Raw genomic sequence first — 19,895 nt, forward strand, 5'->3', positions numbered from 1 at the left:
CGTGACCATGGGCTCATCCTTGCTAGGACATTGTGGGGCATAATGGTTGGGAGACTGACATTTATAACACCGACCCTGCTGTGTGGTGGCTGACTTCTCCCACCTCCGGGGGGGGTTTGGACGTTTCGGCGGCGGGCGCGCCGGGATGAGTCGTGGTACGGGATTGGAAGACTCCTTCCGTTCCTCCTTGTCACTTTTTAACAACTCCCCTGTAGACCGATATGTTTCTACCGCCTGGGCTATGTCGTCGGCTGACAACAGGTTGGCTTGCCCCACAACCCTTTTTAAGTCACTGGGTAATTCTCTCAATATCTTGTCCACTACGAGAGTCTCTATCACATGTCCTACTCCCTTTCCAGGTTCTAGCCACTGTTTCGTCAGTCGTATTAATGCGAAGATCTGGGCACGGACGGGTTGATCAGCTGTATAGGTCCATTGATGGAATTTTACAGCCCTATCTCTGGCAGTCAGTTGGTACCGGGACAGGATCTCGGTTTTTAGTCGCCCATAGTCCGCAGCTTCGCGGGAATCCAGGTCAAAATAGGCTTCCTGAGCCACCCCGGTCAAAAGAGGGGCTAATGCGCTCGCCCATTCTGTGGGCGGCCACTCTTCCAAGGTGGCCGTCCTTTCGAAGGTCATGAGAAAGGCCTCAATATCATCCTCCTTGGAGAGACGAGGTAAGATGGCGTGAGCAGCCGCTCTTGGCTTAACTCTAGGTTCTTCTCGTCGGCTCAGCTGTTGTTGCAGGAGTTCTATGGTTGTCTGCTGTGCCGTGATCAATTGTTGTAGTAGGGCGTTATCCATCGTTCTTGAAGGGTTCCTCCGGGTCTACTGGAAGAATCTTGATTTACTCACTTATCCTTGGGTCACTCGTCCACCTAGTGCCCGCATCCTCCACCAATGTGAGCGGACCAAGTAATTGGGCGTCACTCTAAAGCGGGAAGGTGGAATAAACGAGTCAGGAGTAAGTTTTCTTGATTGAACACAGTTCTCTATTGAGGGCATTGGGTCAACACAAACACTCCAACATAATCAATGAAAATCTTCCAAGGAAAAACATACATCTTCTTCTCCAGGTGAAACAAGAACATAATAGGATTATCTTTAAACTACAACCAAAAGTCACGGGCTTGTCACCGTCTTAGTGGTTCTTCCTGGATAGCTCCTCTCTCTCGGTGGCCATCTTCCAGAGATAGTTTCCCCTCTCTCTGCTGGTTCCATTCTCTCTCTTATAGGGGAAGGAGAGTATGTCATTAGTACCGTCAGCTGTGCTTAATTGCCTCTGGTTACCTTGTCTCCCATGCCTTGTTGGGCTACTATCCATGAGCCCAGCCTGCCCTCTGGTGGTCCTTCCACATAAAGATATCCATAAAAGTGTTGTTTAAAGTTTGCCACAAGCCACCTGGAAGACACACCAAACATGTGGAAGAAGGTGCTCTGGTCAGATGAAACCAAAATTGAACTTTTTGGCAACAATGCAAAACGTTATGTTTGGCGTAAAAGCAACACAGCTCATCACCATGAACACACCATCCCCCCTGTCAAACATGGTGGTGGCAGCATCATGGTTTGGGCCTGCTTTTCTTCAGCAGGGACAGGGAAGATGGTTAAAATTGATGGGAAGATGGATGGAGCCAAATACAGGACCATTCTGGAAGAAAACCTGATGGAGTCTGCAAAAGACCTGAGACTGGGATGGAGATTTGTCTTCCAACAAGACAATGATCCAAAACATAAAGCAAAATCTACAATGGAATGGTTCAAAAATAAACATACCCAGGTGTTAGAATGGCCAAGTCAAAGTCCAGACCTGAATCCAATCGAGAATCTGTGGAAAGAACTGAAAACTGCTGTTCACAAATGCTCTCCATCCAACCTCACTGAGCTCAAGCTGTTTTGCAAGGAGGAATGGGAAAAAATGTCAGTCTCTCGATGTGCAAAAAATCTCAGCAAAAGGTGGCGCTACAAAGTATTAACTTAAGGGGGCTGAATAATTTTGCACGCCCAATTTTTCAGTTTTTGATTTGTTAAAAAAGTTTGAAATATCCAATAAATGTCGTTCCACTTCATGATTGTGTCCCACTTGTTGTTGATTCTTCACAAAAAAATACAGTTTTATATCTTTATGTTTGAAGCCTGAAATGTGGCAAAAGGTCGCAAAGTTCAAGGGGGCCGAATACTTTCGCAAGGCACTGTATATATATATATATATATATATATATATATATATATATATATATATATATATATATATATATATATATATATATATATCATTTTATTGGTTGCAAGAAGCTCTCCAAACATACTCCCAACTTTTGTTTCGCGGACAATGACCGGTCTGTCATGGAATCCTCAGCGGTTATCTAACCCCCCAGAAACCACGGGAAAGTCTAGCCTCCCAGAAACAATAGACTTACTGCTAACATCCCGCTCTCAATGGCACCCAGATATATTCTATGATGGGCAGTAATGGACAGAACCCCAAAATAACATTATATCAACTCTGACTACCAAATTTCAATCATCATATTATGCAAATGTCTAAATCTTATTTACACTCACACAACTCTCATATCACATTCACACAATGCTATTCCCAAACATGCTTAATCAATTAGAGTTTAACCTGCAGGAATATTTTCTAATTTCTATCTCATGGTTAGTTACTATGATTATGTAACTCATACATTTAAATCTTTCAATAGTTCTAAAATGGGGTACAGGTTTAAAACAATACTGGTGCACCTTACTATCTTAGACTATATCATAAATGGTCTTACCTAGTTCACACAGATTCTAGTTTTCATCCAGGTCACATAGATTCTGGATGTTTTAACATTAAATGGCCAAAACTAGTTCACACAGATACTAGATGTTTAACGCTAAATGACCAAACCCAGGGCATTCCTGGTTAGCACATTTAAAATAATTGGAATTCACCACTTCTGAGGGTCACTTAGACGGTCACACAGACACTTTTCAGAATGAGGATCTTCTTCCAATAGGGTTTCACAAGGTACCGTGCTTCACACAGATCCCACAGTCACCCTGGCCCATCACTCCTACAGACCGCACCAATCCCCTCTGTGATCAATTCAGTGTCAGGACGGCTCTAGGTCGCCCGCATCTGACCAATGATAGGTGTCTTTGAGTCGACTAACTCTCAGATCATACTCCACTGACTCTGCCCTGTTTACGCCTCCAAGGTGCCCCCCTCACACAGGAATACACACTCAGAGCCTACGTAACAAAGGCTTGTCTTAAAAACTCACTTTGCATGTTTCGCTCACCTCTTTTAAAAAAAAAACTAAGTTCGGGACGTGGTATCCACTCGGCTCGCTGCCTCTCAGATCAAAGGTGGGTCAATCTGCTTTGTTCCCAAAGTGTGGTCTCCCTGAGATCCCAAGTTTGAGGGATCCCTGGTGCACCATTTACACAGGTCGTCAGGAGCGGTCACCAAGTGAAGATTCACATCCCATCCTCGTCGCCAAATGTGGTGGTTCATTTATTTACTATCAAATGAGAAGAAAAAAACTTATCACACAAGTCAAAGTTATACTTAAACCAAATCTTTATTGACTTATTAATAAGGGAGCAAGTCAATACAACACACAAAGTGAATCAATTGAGTGATCTACAATAATGATAGCTGGTCGATGAATCACCCTCAGATGATTCGTTGAGAGCCCTGAGACAAAGTTACAAAGGTTTTATAGCCAAGTTAAACATTTGTATAAAAGATACTTGTAATTCACAGCAGACAGTACTGTAGCTGGTCGTATGTAGCTGGTCGTATGTAGCTGTTCATATGTAGCTGGTCATATGTAGCAGGTCATATGTAGCAGGTCATATGTAGCAGGTCATATGTAGCTGGTCATATGTAGCTGGTCATATGTAACTGTTTATATGTAGCTGGTCATATGTAGCAGGTCATATGTAGCAGGTCATATGTAGCAGGTTATATGTAGCTGGTCATATGTAGCTGGTCATATGTAGCTGGTCATATGTAGCTGGTCATATGTAAATGTTTATATGTAGCTGGTCATATGCAACTGTTTATATGTAGCTGATCATATGTCACAGCTGTACATTTCAATGAAACATGGTGAAGCCCCAAAACTGCCCTCGCTAGAAGCGTGTGTTTCAGACATAAGGAAGTGGATGGCTGCAAACTTTCTACTTTTAATCTCGGACAAAACAGAGATGCTTGTTCTAGGTCCCAAGAAACAAAGATCTTCTGTTGAATCTGACAATTAAACTTAATGGTTGTACAGTCGTCTCAAATAAAACTGGGAAGGACCTCGGCGTTACTCTGGACCCTGATCTCTCTTTTGAAGAACATATCAAGACCATTTCAAGGACAGCATTTTTCCATCTACGTAACATTGCAAAAATCTGAAACTTTCTGTCCAAAAATGATGCAGAAAAATTAATCCATGCTTTTGTCACTTCTAGGTTAGACTACTGCAATGCTCTACTTTCCGGCTACCCGGATAAAGCACTAAATAAACTTCAGTTAGTGCTAAATACGGCTGCTAGAATCCTGACTAGAACCAAAAAATTTGATCATATTACTCCAGTGCTAGCCTCCCTACACTGGCTTCCTGTCAAAGCAAGGGCTGATTTCAAGGTTTTACTGCTAACCTACAAAGCATTACATGGGCTTGCTCCTACCTATCTCTCTGATTTGGCCCTGCCGTACATACCTACACGTACGCTACGGTCACAAGATGCAGGCCTCCTAATTGTCCCTAGAATTTCTAAGCAAACAGCTGGAGGCAGGGCTTTCTCCTATAGAGCTCCATTTTTATGGAATGGTCTGCCTACCCATGTCAGAGACGCAAACTCGGTCTCAACATTTAAGTCTTTACTGAAGACTCATCTCTTCAGTGGGTCATATGATTGAGTGTAGTCTGGCCCAGGAGTGGGAAGGTGAATGGAAAGGCTCTGGAGCAACGAACCGCCCTTGCTGTCTCTGCCTGGCCGGTTCCCCTCTTTCCACTGGGATTCTCTGCCTCTAACCCTATTACAGGGGCTGAGTCACTGGCTTACTGGGGCTCTCTCATACCGTCTCTGGTAGGGGTGCGTCACCTGAGTGGGTTGAGTCACTGATGTGGTCATCCTGACTCTCTTTCTCTCTTTCTTTCTCTCTCTCGGAGGACCTGAGCCCTAGGACCATGCCTTAGGACTACCTGACATGATGACTCCTTGCTGTCCCCAGTCCACCTGGCCATGCTGCTGCTCCAGTTTCAACTGTTCTGGCTTATTATTATTGGACCATGCTGGTCATGTATGAACATTTGAACATCTTGGCCATGTTCTGTTATAATCTCCACCCGGCACAGCCAGAAGAGGACTGGCCACCCCACATAGCCTGGTTCCTCTCTAGGTTTCTTCCTAGGTTTTGGCCTTTCTAGGGAGTTTTTCCTAGCCACCGTGCTTCTACACCTGCATTGCTTGCTGTTTGGGGTTTTAGGCTGGGTTTCTGTACAGCACTTTGAGATATCAGCTGATGTACGAAGGTCTATATAAATACATTTGATTTGATTTAGTCTTGCTGTTCATATGTAGCTGGTCATATGTAACTGTTCATATGTAGCTGGTCATGTGTAGCAGGTCATATGTAGCTTGTCACATGTAGCTGGTCAAATGTAGCTGGTCATATGTAGCTGTTCATATGTAACTGTTCATATGTAACTGGTCATATGTAGCTGTTCATATGTAGCTGGTCAAATGTAGCTGGTCAAATATAGCTGGTCATATGTAGCTGGTCATATGTACTGTAGTTTGTCATATGTAACTGTTTATATGTAGCTGGTCATATGTACTGTAGCTGATCATATGTAGCTGTTCATATGTAGCTGGTCAAATGTAGCTGGTCAAATGTAGCTGGTCATATGTAGCTGGTCATATGTACTGTAGTTTGTCATATGTAACTGTTTATATGTAGCTGGTCATATGTACTGTAGCTGGTCATATGTAGCTGTTCATATGTAACTGGTCAAATGGAGCTGGTCCTGTTCTCATGTAGCAGGTCATACAGTATGTAGCTGTTAGCTGTGTGTCCTTATACTGTCTTCATAACACACAGACTATGTTAGATTAACGTGTGTTCACCGCATAAAACCAACTTTGTCTTTGTCTTCCTCAGTGTTATGGAAAAGCATAATGATCCCAATTTGAGGTTCAATACGCTTTCCCAGCAGGAGATGGGTCTGGTCCATCCTGTCCCTGTGCCAAGCACCCAGATCAGGGGTCAGTGGTCAAGCAAGCTGGAGTTCCTCCTGGCTGTGGCCGGACAGATCATAGGCTTGGGGAATGTATGGAGGTTCCCATATCTGTGCTACAAAAATGGAGGAGGTGAGTCTCACATCACATCTTTACATGGTCATACAATTAAGCTCACATTAAATATATGGCAAGGTGAGCCTTTGTCTTTTACATTATCAATGCAAAAGAGCTAGTCACTTCATTTAACTTCATTGTGGTGGAGACAGTACAGAGTTGTTCTTTTCATATCTTAGGCTAATATTGAAATCACACAATTACAAGACGGTAATGGAATAATCATTAAGAGATGTGTAATGGCCTGATATAAACATGTCAGTGGTTGCTATAATATTATAGGGATATTTACACACTAGGGCTAGATGCTATCAGGCGGGCACAATCATAAAAACAACAGCGCCTGCCTGTGTGCCCAAAAGGATCCAAACCCTTCTAGGTGCTTCCAGAATCTCTATACTGATATGCACATCACTACTGTACAACGTTTTGTTGCGCTCTGATAGAAATATGCTATGAAGTACAAACATGCCTCTGTGACATGTAGAATTAGGAATCACAATGACTCTTCATGGCCTTTCTATCTGCAATGTTCGATGATGTTAGGCGACTGAGCGTTTCCCAGCAACCCCATGATAATATCCCTAACATTTACATGACAAATGGACGCACAACACTTCAGGTGGTAGCTAAGTCCGTCAGCTACACAAACACATACTTGCATTCCTGTGGTTAAACTCAAATATACTAATTGATTTTTTTTTAAAGTACAATCTTTATGAATTATATCATAAATAGGACTGGTGGAGTTATGTCACACATGCAGCTAACACAGACATGTGGAAATGTCTGCTCTACCTAAAATTATAACCAAGTAATTGCAGCATTTCCTCAAAAATGGAAAAGGCAAGTGGAAGGGGCATAAAGTAAGGAACTTGTTTGTCGGCCCTGCCTTAAAGACCAAAATTGGTAAAAGAACATTGTGATAAATAAAAATATATACCAGTTTTATTTAAGGACCAAAACATTGACAGCTGTGCCATAAAAATTGCAAAATAGTTGGGAAGAGATTTTTGATGCACTGATTCCATGGCACATGGTTTATGAATTGACACAAAAAGCGACACCGGATTCAAAACTTTGAATTGTTCAATTTAAATTAATTTGCTAAATTCTTGCAACCAATAGAATGTTATATATATAGGGGATTCAATTTTCCCAGCTCTGCAGATTTTGCTGCGTGAAGGCAGAGTCATTAGATCATTTATTTTGGTACCGTCCATATGTAGCTGAAGAATTGCAACATTTACCTTGAGCTAATGCTGCAGATAGCAATACTAGGTGATTTAAAAAGTCATAGTCCATTGATCAATGAAATAATTATTATTTTAGCAAAAATGTTTATCTTTCATTTATAATCTGTAGAAACTATGAGAATAGAAAGGTTCAGTTCTTTTGTGAAGCATCTGTCACGCCCTGACCTTAGAGAGACGTTTTATTTATCTTTTTGGTTAGGTCAGGGTGTGATGTGGAGTGGGCATTCTATTTTGTTTTCTATGTTTATTTATTTCAATGTTTTGGCCGGGTATGGTTCTCAATCGGAGACAGCTGTCTATCGTTGTCTCTGATTGGGAATCATACTTAGGTATCCCTTTTTCCCTCCTTTCAGTGTGGGTAGTTGACTTTTGTTAGTGGCACAATAGTCCTGTAAGCTTCACGGTTCTTTCTTTCTTTCTTTCTTTCTTTCTTGTTTTGGCGACATTTTAAATAAAAAAGGAAAATGTAGAAAAAGGAAAATCAATGTGGATGGTGTTAAGAGATAGATGGGAGGGGTTGAATGGAGCTGAAGGGTGGGAATAATAACAACAAGATAACAAATGTAAAACATATGGGGTCTGTAAAATGTATATAGGTTCAGAACTGTTGTGAAATAGCACAGTTATAAATACAGTGGGGAGAACAAGAATTTGATACACTGCCGATTTTGCAGGTTTCCCTACTTACAAAGCATGTAGAGGTCTGTAATTTTTATCATAGGTACACTTCAACTGTGAGAGACGGAATCTAAAACACAAATCCAGAAAATCACATTGTATGATTTTTAAGTAATTAATTTGCATTTTATTGCATGACATAAGTATTTGATCACCCACCAACCAGTAAGAATTCCGGCTCTCACACACCTGTTCGTTTTTCTTTAAGAACCCCTCCTGTTGTCCACTCATTAACTGTATTAACTGCACCTGTTTGAACTCGTTACCTGTATAAAAGACACCTGTCCACACACTCAATCAAACAGACACCAACCTCTCCACAATGGCCAAGACCAGAGAGCTGTGTAAGGACATCAGGGATAAAATTGTAGACCTGCACAAGGCTGGGTGGGCTACAGGACAATAGGCAAGCAGCTTGGTGAGAAGGCAACAACTGTTGGCGCAATTATTAGAAAATGGAAGAAGTTCAAGATGACGGTCAATCACCCTCGGTCTGGGGCTCCATGCAAGATCTCACCTCGTGGGGCATCAATGATCATGAGGAAGGTGAGGGATCAGCCCAGAACTACACGGGAGGATCTGGTCAATGACCTGAAGAGAGCTGGGACCACAGTCTCAAAGAAAACCATTAGTAACACACTACACCGTCATGGATTAAAATCCTGCAGCGCACGCAAGGTCCCCCTACTCAAGCCAGCGCATGTCCAGGCCTGTCTGAAGTTTGCCAATGACCATCTGGATGATCCAGAGGAGTAATGGGAGACGGTCATGTGGTCTGATGAGACAAAATTTAGAGCTTTTTGGTCTAATCTCCACTCGCCGTGTTTGGAGGAAGAAGAAGGATGAGTACAACCCCAAGAACACCATCCCAACCGTGAAGCATGGAGGTGGAAACATCATTCTTTGGGGATGCTTTTCTGGAAATGGGACAGGACGACTGCACCGTATTGAGGGAGGATGGATAGGGCCATGTATCGCGAGATCTTGGCAAACAACCTCCTTCCCTCAGTAAGAACATTGAAGATGGGTTGTGGCTGGGTCTTCCAGCATGACAACGACCCGCAATAAAATGCTAATTAATTACTTAAAAATCATACAATGTGATTTTCTGGATTTTTGTTTTAGATTCCGTCTCTCACAATTGAAGTGTACCTATGATAAAAAATGACAGACCTCTACATGCTTTGTAAGTAGGGAAACCTGCAAAATCAGCAATGTATCAAATACTTGTTCTCCCCACTCTATATGGCAAATATAAACATCAGAAATAGAGGAAGGCCAGGACAACAAAAAAAAGTATAACTACTGTAAATTACTTTGTGTCTGTAAAATGTATATAGTATGTATAAGCTAGAAGTAGAAGCCTAAGTTTGATTATTTATTAGTTTACTGAAATTGGGGGAGGGGTGGTAGGGTTTGCGGGGAATAATATATACAGTGGGGCAAAAAAGTATTTTGTCAGCCACCAATTGTGCAAGTTCTCCCACTTAAAAAGATGAGAGAGGACTGTAAGTTTCATCATAGGTACACTTCAACTATGCTAGACAAAATGAGGGAACAAAATCCAGAAAATCACATTGTAGGATTTTTTATGAAATTATTTGCAAATTATGGTGGAAAATAAGTATTTGGTCACCTACAAACAAGCAAGATTTCTGGCTCTCACAGACCTGTAACTTCTTCTTTAAGAGGCTCCTCTGTCCTCCACTTGTTACCTGTATTAATGGCACTTGTTTGAACTTGTTATCAGTATAAAAGACACCTGTCCACAACCTCAAACAGTCACACTCCAAACTCCACTATCGCCAAGACCAAAGAGCTGTCAAAAGACACCAGAAACAAAATTGTAGACCTGCACCAGACTGGGAAGACTGAATCTGCAATAGGTAAGCAGCTTGGTTTGAAGAAATCAACTGTGGGAGCAATTATTAGGAAATGGAAGACATACAAGACCACTGATAATCTTCCTCGATCTGGGGCTCCACGCAAGATCTCACCCCGTGGGGTCAAAATGATCACAAGAACCACACGGGGGGACCCCAGAACCACACGGGGGGACCTAGTGAATGGGACCAAAGTAACAAAGCCGACCATCAGCAAGGGCATTGAAGATGAAACGTGGCTGGGTCTTTCAGCATGACAATGATCCCAAACACACCTCCTGGGCAACGAAGGACTGGCTTCGTAAGAAGCATTTCAAGGTCCTGGAGTGGCCTAGCCAGTCTCCAGATCTCAACCCCATAGAAAATCTTTGGAGGGAGGTCCGTGAAAGTCCGTGTTGCCCAGCAACAGCTCCAAAACATCACTGCTCTAGAGGAGATCAGCATGGAGGAATGGGCCAAAATAACAGCAACAGTGTGTGAAAACCTTATGAAGACTTACAGAAAACGTTTGACCTCTGTCATTGCCAACAAAGGGTATATAACAAAGTATTGAGATAAACTTTTGTTATTGACCAAATACTTATTTTCCACCATAATTTGAAAATAAATTCATAAAAAATCCTACAATGTGATTTTCTGGATTTTTTTTCCTCATTTTGTCTGTCATAGTTGAAGTGTACCTATGATGAAAATTACAGGCCTCTCATCTTTTGAAGTGGGAGAATTTGCACAATATGTGGCTGACTAAATACTTTTTTGCCCCACTGTATATATATATACACATATTTTTTTTCACCTTTATTTATCCAGGTAGGTCAGTTGAGAACAAGTTCTAATTTATAACTGCGACCTGGCCAAGAGAAAGTAAAGTGGTGCGACACAAACAACAACACAGAATTACACATGGAATAAACAAGCGTACAGTCAATACCACAATAGGGAAAAAAAGTATATTTACAGTGTATCGCTGAAGTCGAGGATCGGTAGGATGTTCAGTTGTACGAGAGTATGTTTGGCAGCATGAGTGAAGAATGCTTTGTTGCGATATAGGAAGCCGATTCTAGATTTAATTTTGGATTGGAGATGCTTAATGTGAGTCTGGAAGGAGAGTTTACAGTCTATCCAGACACCTGGGTATTTGTATTTGTCCACGTATTCTAAGTCAGAGCAGTCCAGAGTAGTGATGCTGGGTGGGCGGGCAGGTGCGGGCAGTGATCGATTGAATAGCATGCATTTAGTTTTACTTGCATTTAAAAGGGATTTGAAGCTCGTCTGGAGGTTAGTTAACACAGTGTCCAAAGAGGGGCCAGAAGAGGTGGATCAGAGAATCACCAGCAGCAAGGGCAACATCATTGATGTATACAGAGAAGAGAGTCGGCCCATGAATTGAACCCTGTGACACCCACATAGAGACTGCCCGAGGTCCGGACAATTGGCCTTTCCTATATGACACACTGAAATCTATCAGAGAAGTAGTTGGTAAACCAGGCGAAGCAATCATTTAAAAAACCAAGGCTGTCGAATCTGCCAATAAGAATGTGGTGATTGACAGAGTCGAAAGCCTTGGCCAGGTCGATGAATACGGCTGCACAGTAATGTCTCTTAGCGATGGTGGTTATGATGTCGTTTACCACCTTGAGCGTGGCTGAGGTGCACCCATGACCAGCTCTGAAACCAGATTGCATAGTGGAGAAGGTACGGTGGGATTCGAAATGGTCGGTAATCTGATGGTTAACTTGGCTTTCGAAGACGTTAGAAAGACAGGGTAGGACAGATATAGGCCTGTAACTGTTTGGATCTAGAGTGTCACCCCCTTTGAAGAGGGGGATGACCGCGTCAGCTTTCCAATCTTTGGGAATCTCAGACGATACGAAAGAGGTTGAACAGGCTAGTAATATGGGCTGCAACAATTTCGGCAGTGGTTTAACTTGTGTTGTTCGTAAGGGGTGTTCTTCATCCCTTATGTGCTCTTTCTGTTCACCTGTGGCATTCCACTCTTTCTCCTGGAGACCTCCTTGGGCCAGTACACCACGCAGGGCAGCATCACCTGCTGGAGGAAGATCTGCCCCTTGTTTGAAGGTAAATATCAGGTCTCATATTTATAAAGGGTCATTGAATAAGACTGCCGATCTAGAATCAGGTAGCCTCTGTCCGTATAAGCTTAGTCATTATGATCTAAAAGGCTAATCTGATTCTAGATCAGCCATCCTACTGGTATGCTTTATGAATGCGGCCATGGGGCCTTGTTGTACGTATTGCATCCATATTAGGGATTCAATTGTCAGTGTTTGTCTGACCATTGATAGCATTTACTTCCTACGGTGGATGCCATCTTGGGGAAATAGACATGAAAGCCTGATAGCTAGAAGGAAGAAAGGCTAAAGCCTTCAGTAAAGAATAGATAACATTCAGAGGCACTGCAGGACAAACTTTGTCTGTTTGTTGTATTTGTACTCAAGAAAACTGAGAAAGTAGTATTGCAATCCAAAGCTATGTCAATATGATTTTAATTGATATTCAGCACGTAAACTCAATGTTTCTGTCTGGAGCCTTTGTCAAGAATGTGCTGGTTGAGGGGGACATATAGGGCCAGACAATTAGCCATAATAGGTACAGTATATGCACAGTACATGCAGGCTTTTCCTTCTGTAAATGATATTGCACTATTGTATTTGTAAAAGTCAATCCACCATGATTTTAATCACATTGCTTCACCAGTTTGAAACAATATAAGGATACATTTTAGATTGCTTGGTTGGGAATGACTGGTCTGTTTCTAACCTGATTCAACATGATTCAAGACATTTCACTCAAGTTATTGGATGAAGCTTGGATTAAACATCAACAGTATACCACAGGCTCACACCAATTCATGAGCTATTACATGATAGAGTCTTTAATGTGACATGACACGTGCATTCAGGGAACTTGTCTTGTGTTCAAACATTCACAAATGTCTGTCTTGTTGGAATGGCACCATAACTTATTAATCAGAGCTGGTGACTTTGAAAGGAGTCTAATCCACATCAAAAAGAAACACAGTTCAATGTTTTTTATGGTTTTAGGTTGAGAATGTGATTGGATATAACATATGTCGCATCTATTTCTTAGAAGAAGACTTTTTTTTACATTTAAATCTCCATGTTTGTCTATAAAATCTCCTCCTCCTCATCTTCCTCCTCAGGACTGGGTTATGGTAGTCAGGTGGTGGTTCTATATTCCAGCATCTATTACATCATCATTCTAGCCTGGGCCTTCTTCTACCTTTTCTCCTCATTCAGCTCTGAGCTCCCCTGGGCCAGTTGTAGAAACAGCTGGAACACAGGTATGTATATCAGTGTAGCCTGAGTGCCAGTCTGCTTGTGATGTCATACCAACTGCCTGTCATTCATTGTCATAGCAAACCTGTTTGGATTGACAAGGACATCAATAGAGGTGGCATTGCATAGAACACAAACCGATCTGGGAACAGTTTAACTTCAGTGTGTAGACATGTTGATGTTGACATACCTTTGTCATGCCCAAATTATAGATAGTATCTTAAATTGTTGGACACCACTGGGATATCCACTGAGATATTCAGTTTTTGACAAGTGAGTTGATTAATGTTTTCTTTTTGTAAATGTCTCCTTATCCAGGAAAGATTCAGAGAGTTCTGAGACATGCTTGTTATTGTGTAATTTCCTCCTAACCAGCAACCTGCATGGAGTTTGACAGAAGAGTAGTGGGACATCTAAATTGGACAGTAGCAGGAAACGCAACATCGCCAGTGAGAGAGTTCTGGGAGTGAGTACACAAAATCATTCCAATTTATCAACTCCTTATTAAGTCCTTACAGATGGAAATCATGGCTATGTTCCTTTTTGAAGGCGTTGAGAGAATGGTGAAAAGCAAGAGGTGGGATTGTAACTGAAAATATGATTTCAGAAGGAGAGTTTTGAGACTCACAGACAGTCCAAACATGCTAGGCAGTGTTCGCTGGGAGCTGGCTCTGTGTCTTCTACTGTCATGGATTCTCTGTTACTTCTGTGTCTGGAAAGGAGTGAAGTCTACTGGGAAGGTAAAGTGGGATCTCTGCCATTCAACCTGATGACACCATGAATACTGTAGAGTTGTTAAGATGAGCCATAGACTGAGGGAATGTAATGCTGGTCTGGTCCCCCTCCCCTCAGGTGGTCTACTTCACTGCCACCTTCCCCTATCTGATGCTGGTGGTGTTGCTGGTCCGTGGACTCACACTGCCGGGGGCAATAGATGGTATCAAGTTCTACCTTTACCCAGATCCAGCCCGCCTCACTGACCCACAGGTAGGAACACACTTCACTGTATAATTTGTGTCCAGGTGTAACAAAAACTATCAGTACATACTGTAGTGATTCGTGGGGGATAAATGGTAACGTCTCTGTCGGTGTTTGAACCCTGGTCAAAATGACCGAGGGCAGCAACCATTACCACTGGCACAAGAAATGTAACTCCCTTGGTGCAACAGTTTGTGGTTTTAAGAGCATCAGATTTGTTACAATATCAATACCTGATAAAAACAAATGCATTTCCTGTTGACCTCTACAAGGTCAAAATAGGTACCATTTGAATTCACCTCTAATACCCTGGGATGAGACTAGTATATCGGAATTGTGAAACTATGAAGACTATTGTGTCTCTCTCTGGTGTGTCTCACAGGTGTGGATGGATGCTGGAACACAAATCTTCTTTTCCTATGCTATCTGCCTCGGCTGTCTGACTGCTCTTGGCAGCTACAACAAATATGACAACAACTGTTACAAGTGAGTGGAGGAATGGAATGTATGATGGGCTATGGAGATCCTACCTCAGAACAGTAACATACAATAAATGGACTTTGGGACAATATGTTTCGTCAGTCAAAATGGGGGTAATGACGATAGATGGAACATGAAAACGAGTGTCGTTTTTGTTATGTTATGAAAAGTTAACTTACAACGTTATAAAGGAAACATTGTAACTTGAAGAGTTTTCATAATATGTACCTGATGTTTACATACTGTACGTTATGTGGAAAATGTCCAGATGAAATAGAATGTTTTTGTAAAGGTGAAATGGGAAGTTAGTTGTCTAAATTGGATCTGAGTAAAATCGAGACCTTGCCTCCTAACTAGCGACGCCCAGAGAACTTGCCATAAGGCGGAAACGCCCCTTTCTGACCCGAGGATATTAAACATGTGAGTTAAGAATTTACATAGCAGACTAGGTGACCAGGGTCATGGTACAGTGGTCGCAAACACAAAATGCAACACGAGGTCGAAGAAGACAAAGGAAGCTCTTAATCTATGCTACAGATAAGTAGCTGTGTCTAAGAGGGTGAATGCAAGCAGGACCAACTGGTTATTCTCTCCAATGAATCGTGTGTCTACACTGCTTTCATTCCCACACCGGAAACACCTATACGCTAATTAGTCGTCCTCAGGAGACCCCTTTTCAGAACAAGAGCGAGGAAACAGACCACTAAGACAAAGGACACTTACATCGTGTGGACAATCAGAGACTTACACCCGGTAACATCAGAGGAGAAGGAGGAACTCGGTCCACGAGGAGCTACCCCACCAGAGACCTTCGACGCATAATTACATCATTATATTCTAAACATATAACCATAAGAGCAGCAGTTCGGGGCAAGGTTAGGGCTAAATTTAGCATAGTTTACAAATGTTCGCAAATGTGCCTTTTACTTGTGCATTCTCTCTTTTTAAATCCCCATTTTGTGTAACACGTGCCATACTGTGTTGACCCGCTAGCGACCTGTTTCAGTGTACTAAGTTCTAATCAATAGCCTAGACTGTGTGCTTGTGTATCTTATATCATAATTTAGCTTGTTAGTAAAGAAATAATCAACTCAATTGGTGTGGTACAGACTTATTTAGTGGGACTCGGGTTTGTGCAGATTCACAGATTATGCGATATTCAGGACGAGACTGTGGAGGAAATTAATTAATTAGCGACTTTTGTAAAAATCAATATACTGACATTCTTTGAGTTAATTTGGGAAATGGAACCTCAATAAAACCAAACTTTCCCATGGTGCCCAGGTTGCTGTCTTAATAATTACCTGATTAATTTAATCACGTAATTATAAACAGTTAATCATTCGATGAACAGCAGTCATCACATTAATCAATACAACATCACGACACTAGATAAAATGTGCTGGCAGAACGTTTTCTCTTGCCTGCAAAAACATCCCCTGTGCACATAATTCTTTGGAGGCTGGGTTGAAGAAATGGTAGAGTACCTGGAAAGTTTAATGATCTACATATTGTAGATAATTTGGATGCCTTTGTGTTGTGACTAACAGGGAAGTGAATCTCTTTTTAGGGACTGTGTGTACCTGTGCCTTTTGAACAGTGGAACCAGCTTTGTGGCCGGTTTTGCGATCTTCTCTGTTCTGGGCTTCATGGCTTATGAACAAGGGACAGACATCTCAACAGTGGCCGAATCAGGTAAGTGTTGCAGCAGTGAGATATGAATGAATGAATTCATGAAAAAACAACTTAATGCACAAACAAACAAATTAAAATACTCTTGTAAATTCTGGTTTGTTACAAGGCAGGTGTCTAAGCATTTCAGGGATCTAACTATTCCCTCTGCCCCTGAGAGTTCAGTAATGAGTTTACCTGTATTGCTGCATACAGGTCCTGGCCTGGCATTCATCGCCTACCCTCGTGCCGTGGCCATGATGCCATTACCCCAGCTTTGGGCCATCTTCTTCTTCATCATGATAATCCTCCTGGGTTTAGACAGTGAGGTGTGTTAGTGTGGCCCTGAAGGTCTACGAAATATTTTCTTTGCGAAGGATATTTACATAACCTACAATAGATGCTACAATCATCACTAAACTAATGGATGTGAAACTGTGAATGAGTAGCTAGTATTTCAAAGAAGAGAGTTTCCACTGAACCCCATCATCTCTCCTTCAGTTTGTAGGTCTGGAGGCATTGATGACAGCCATCTCAGACATGTATCCCTCTTTGTTCCTGGTTGGCCATCGGCGTAAAGTCCTCCTCCTCATCATCAGTGTGGGTAGCTTCTTCATCGGCCTGGTCATGGTCACAGAGGTGAGAGGTCTTTTGAAGTCATCATTCTATAAGGATATAGGATATAAAATATAGAATTTAAATGCCATCATTATTAGATCAATCATGACAGTAACGAGATATGATCAAAAATGCACCTCCCAAGTGATCTGTTTCAACATATCCCTGTATTTCAACAAACCTCCTCGTTCCGCAGAATTGTTGGTTGATTTATTCCGTAAGCGATTGGGCTGCTGGACACACCTACGATCATTGTCTGAGTGTTTTGTAGACTCTGGAGGTAGATTATAGTCTTATTGTTGTGCTCAGTAAGACTGTAACTTACACTTTCTTTCTACCCCTCCTCTATTTGCAGGGAGGCCTGTATATCTTCCAGCTGTTTGATTACTATGCATGCAGTGGGATGACTCTGCTTCTCTTCGCTATACTACAGTCAGTGTGTATCAGCTGGGTTTATGGTGAGATAGCCCGGCCTACTCCCAGTGCCGTTTCTAAGTATAAGTTCCCATTTATGGCCCTCAACCACTTTTGTTCAATGTCAGTCAGGGTCTCAACTTACTGTTAGTTAAGATTGTGTATTCTACTATGTGACATTTTGAAATGTGGTGGTGCATCTGCAGTTTTCCTCTTGTTATGTCGGTCACTGACAGTCACCCAATTAGCCCATGTCATCTACCCTGTTATAGTTGGCTAGGTAAGTTAGTCTAGCCAGCTATCTAAACCTTGTATTATGTTACAAACGTTCATGAAGGCATTTTCATGTAAGTTATTATTAACTGTTACCACTATCATTGTAGGGGTTATGAAAAGACAAGAGTAAAATATGGTCAGTGCTATCAGGGATCCTTGGGACGTCCCTACCTTAAATCCTAACTCCTCCCTTACCTTAACCATTTTAAATGTCAACTGCAATTGAGTCGGAACATCCCAAGGATCCCTGATAACAAGGAGCTGTAAAATTGCCTGCAAGGCCCCATTCCATCAATCCCAGATAATCAATCACAGAAACCCTAATTGCAGGTCAGCTTCCCTCAGGATGTTTCTGTTTAAGGAGTTTTTGGCATTTTCCAAGTTGTTCCTCTAGCAGACATTGCCACTTTGGACATTGATGTGAAACTACATCTCGTTACCTTGGGATTATCAGGTTCTGACATGTTGTTCAAAAATGAGTTATTCACATGGCGTTGCTCTTTAGGTGGTCCTTTACGTGTGAGATAAGTAGTATTTTTGAAAAAGTTCATTTACAATGAAAGAAAATGAAAAATAGGAAGTTCTATCTACACAAACACCTTTTAACTTGGTGCTATAAGGTTCTATATGTAATCCAATCACAATGCTATGTTGTCAATATAATTGTACATAAGGTGATATACATGAAAACAGGAGGACATCACAAAACAGTTCTTAGATCTGTGACTTGAAACATTTTCATTATCTCAAAACTATTAATTTTGCACGTAGAACCTTATAGTCCCAAGTCCTTGAGGATTCACATCAGAGGTTCTGGTTGTAACATGTACGCTGGGAGTCGGGAAGCAAGTTCAGGGAGTGAATTTAATAACTCAATTAACATCGAACATATCAAAAAAATATAGGTAGCGTACAGACATGAACACCGGAACAGAAACAATAACACCTGGGGAAGGAACCAAAGGGAGTGACAGATATAGGGATGATTTATCAGGAAGGTGATGAAATGCATGTGAGTCTGATGAGGTGCTGGTGCGCGTAACTGAAGTGACAGGTGTGCATAATGATGAGCGGCCTTGGTGACCTAGAGAGCCGGAGAGAGAGTACACTTGACACTGGTCCTCTTTTTATATTAATTAGATTTCTTTTTCACCAGTTTTTCAGAAGAATGGCCATAACGTAAGCTCTTATTTTCTAAACAAAAAATACAGGTACCTTAGACCAGTGTTTCCTAAACTCGGTCCTGGGGCCCACCCCTGGGTGCATATTTAGTTCTTTGTCATAGCACTACACAACTGAATCAAATAATAAAAGCTTGATGATGAGTTAGTTATGAGTTAATCAGCTGTGGGGGGCACAGGACCGGGTTTGGGAAACCCTAGTTAGAGCGGTTGTCCAGGTTTCCTCATCTGAACCTGTCTGTCACTTGGTGGTTTGAGAATGTTTACCTGGGTATTTGACAGACCAACTGACCAAACACTTTTATTGACTGCTGTTATTTTGAGTCCCTGTTGATATGTTTACTCCACAGGTGCAGACCGTCTGTACGATAATATAGAGGACATGATCGGTTATCGACCATTACCCATCATTAAGTACTGTTTGAAGTATGTCACTCCAGTCATCTGCACTGTAAGTTACACCCCACTGTCAACAGCTAATTTGTTATTTTTCCAATTATAGTTATAGTAAACATGACATTGATGTCACAGTAATACAAGTGATTTACAGAAAGCCAAATGTTAAGATGACAATACAGAGAAATATAAATGGATTCCTATGTGTAACCTATGTAAAGTAGATAATCCCAACTTTATGTTCATTATAAATGCTTCTATAAAAACAAAGAGAGTCGCACACTCTGTATAAACTCACCCTCATTTATTGGGTAAACCACCAACGTTTTGGCATCACTGTGCCTTCTTCAGGGTGATGTCATGAAAGCCTGAACCAGGTTATGTAGACAAAACAGT

At 41.7% G+C, this 19,895-nt stretch overlaps 1 protein-coding gene across 1 annotated transcript in view; it reads left to right on the forward strand.

Annotated features, from left to right (window-relative positions):
• The window catches only part of LOC110494094 (sodium- and chloride-dependent GABA transporter 2), a 40,891-nt gene that overhangs the window by 16,354 nt on the left and 4,642 nt on the right, over positions 1-19,895 (forward strand). Inside the window, exons 2-13 of the mRNA XM_036950134.1 lie at positions 6,155-6,363; positions 12,110-12,244; positions 13,350-13,490; positions 13,861-13,951; positions 14,093-14,225; positions 14,338-14,472; positions 14,846-14,949; positions 16,514-16,638; positions 16,831-16,943; positions 17,116-17,253; positions 17,588-17,690; positions 19,454-19,554. Of these exons, the coding sequence (XP_036806029.1) occupies positions 6,155-6,363; positions 12,110-12,244; positions 13,350-13,490; positions 13,861-13,951; positions 14,093-14,225; positions 14,338-14,472; positions 14,846-14,949; positions 16,514-16,638; positions 16,831-16,943; positions 17,116-17,253; positions 17,588-17,690; positions 19,454-19,554 (1,528 nt within the window). The remainder of the gene's footprint in view (positions 1-6,154; positions 6,364-12,109; positions 12,245-13,349; positions 13,491-13,860; positions 13,952-14,092; positions 14,226-14,337; positions 14,473-14,845; positions 14,950-16,513; positions 16,639-16,830; positions 16,944-17,115; positions 17,254-17,587; positions 17,691-19,453; positions 19,555-19,895) is intronic.

Source organism: Oncorhynchus mykiss, chromosome 17 (assembly GCF_013265735.2).
Source record: "Oncorhynchus mykiss isolate Arlee chromosome 17, USDA_OmykA_1.1, whole genome shotgun sequence".
NCBI lineage: Eukaryota > Metazoa > Chordata > Actinopteri > Salmoniformes > Salmonidae > Oncorhynchus > Oncorhynchus mykiss.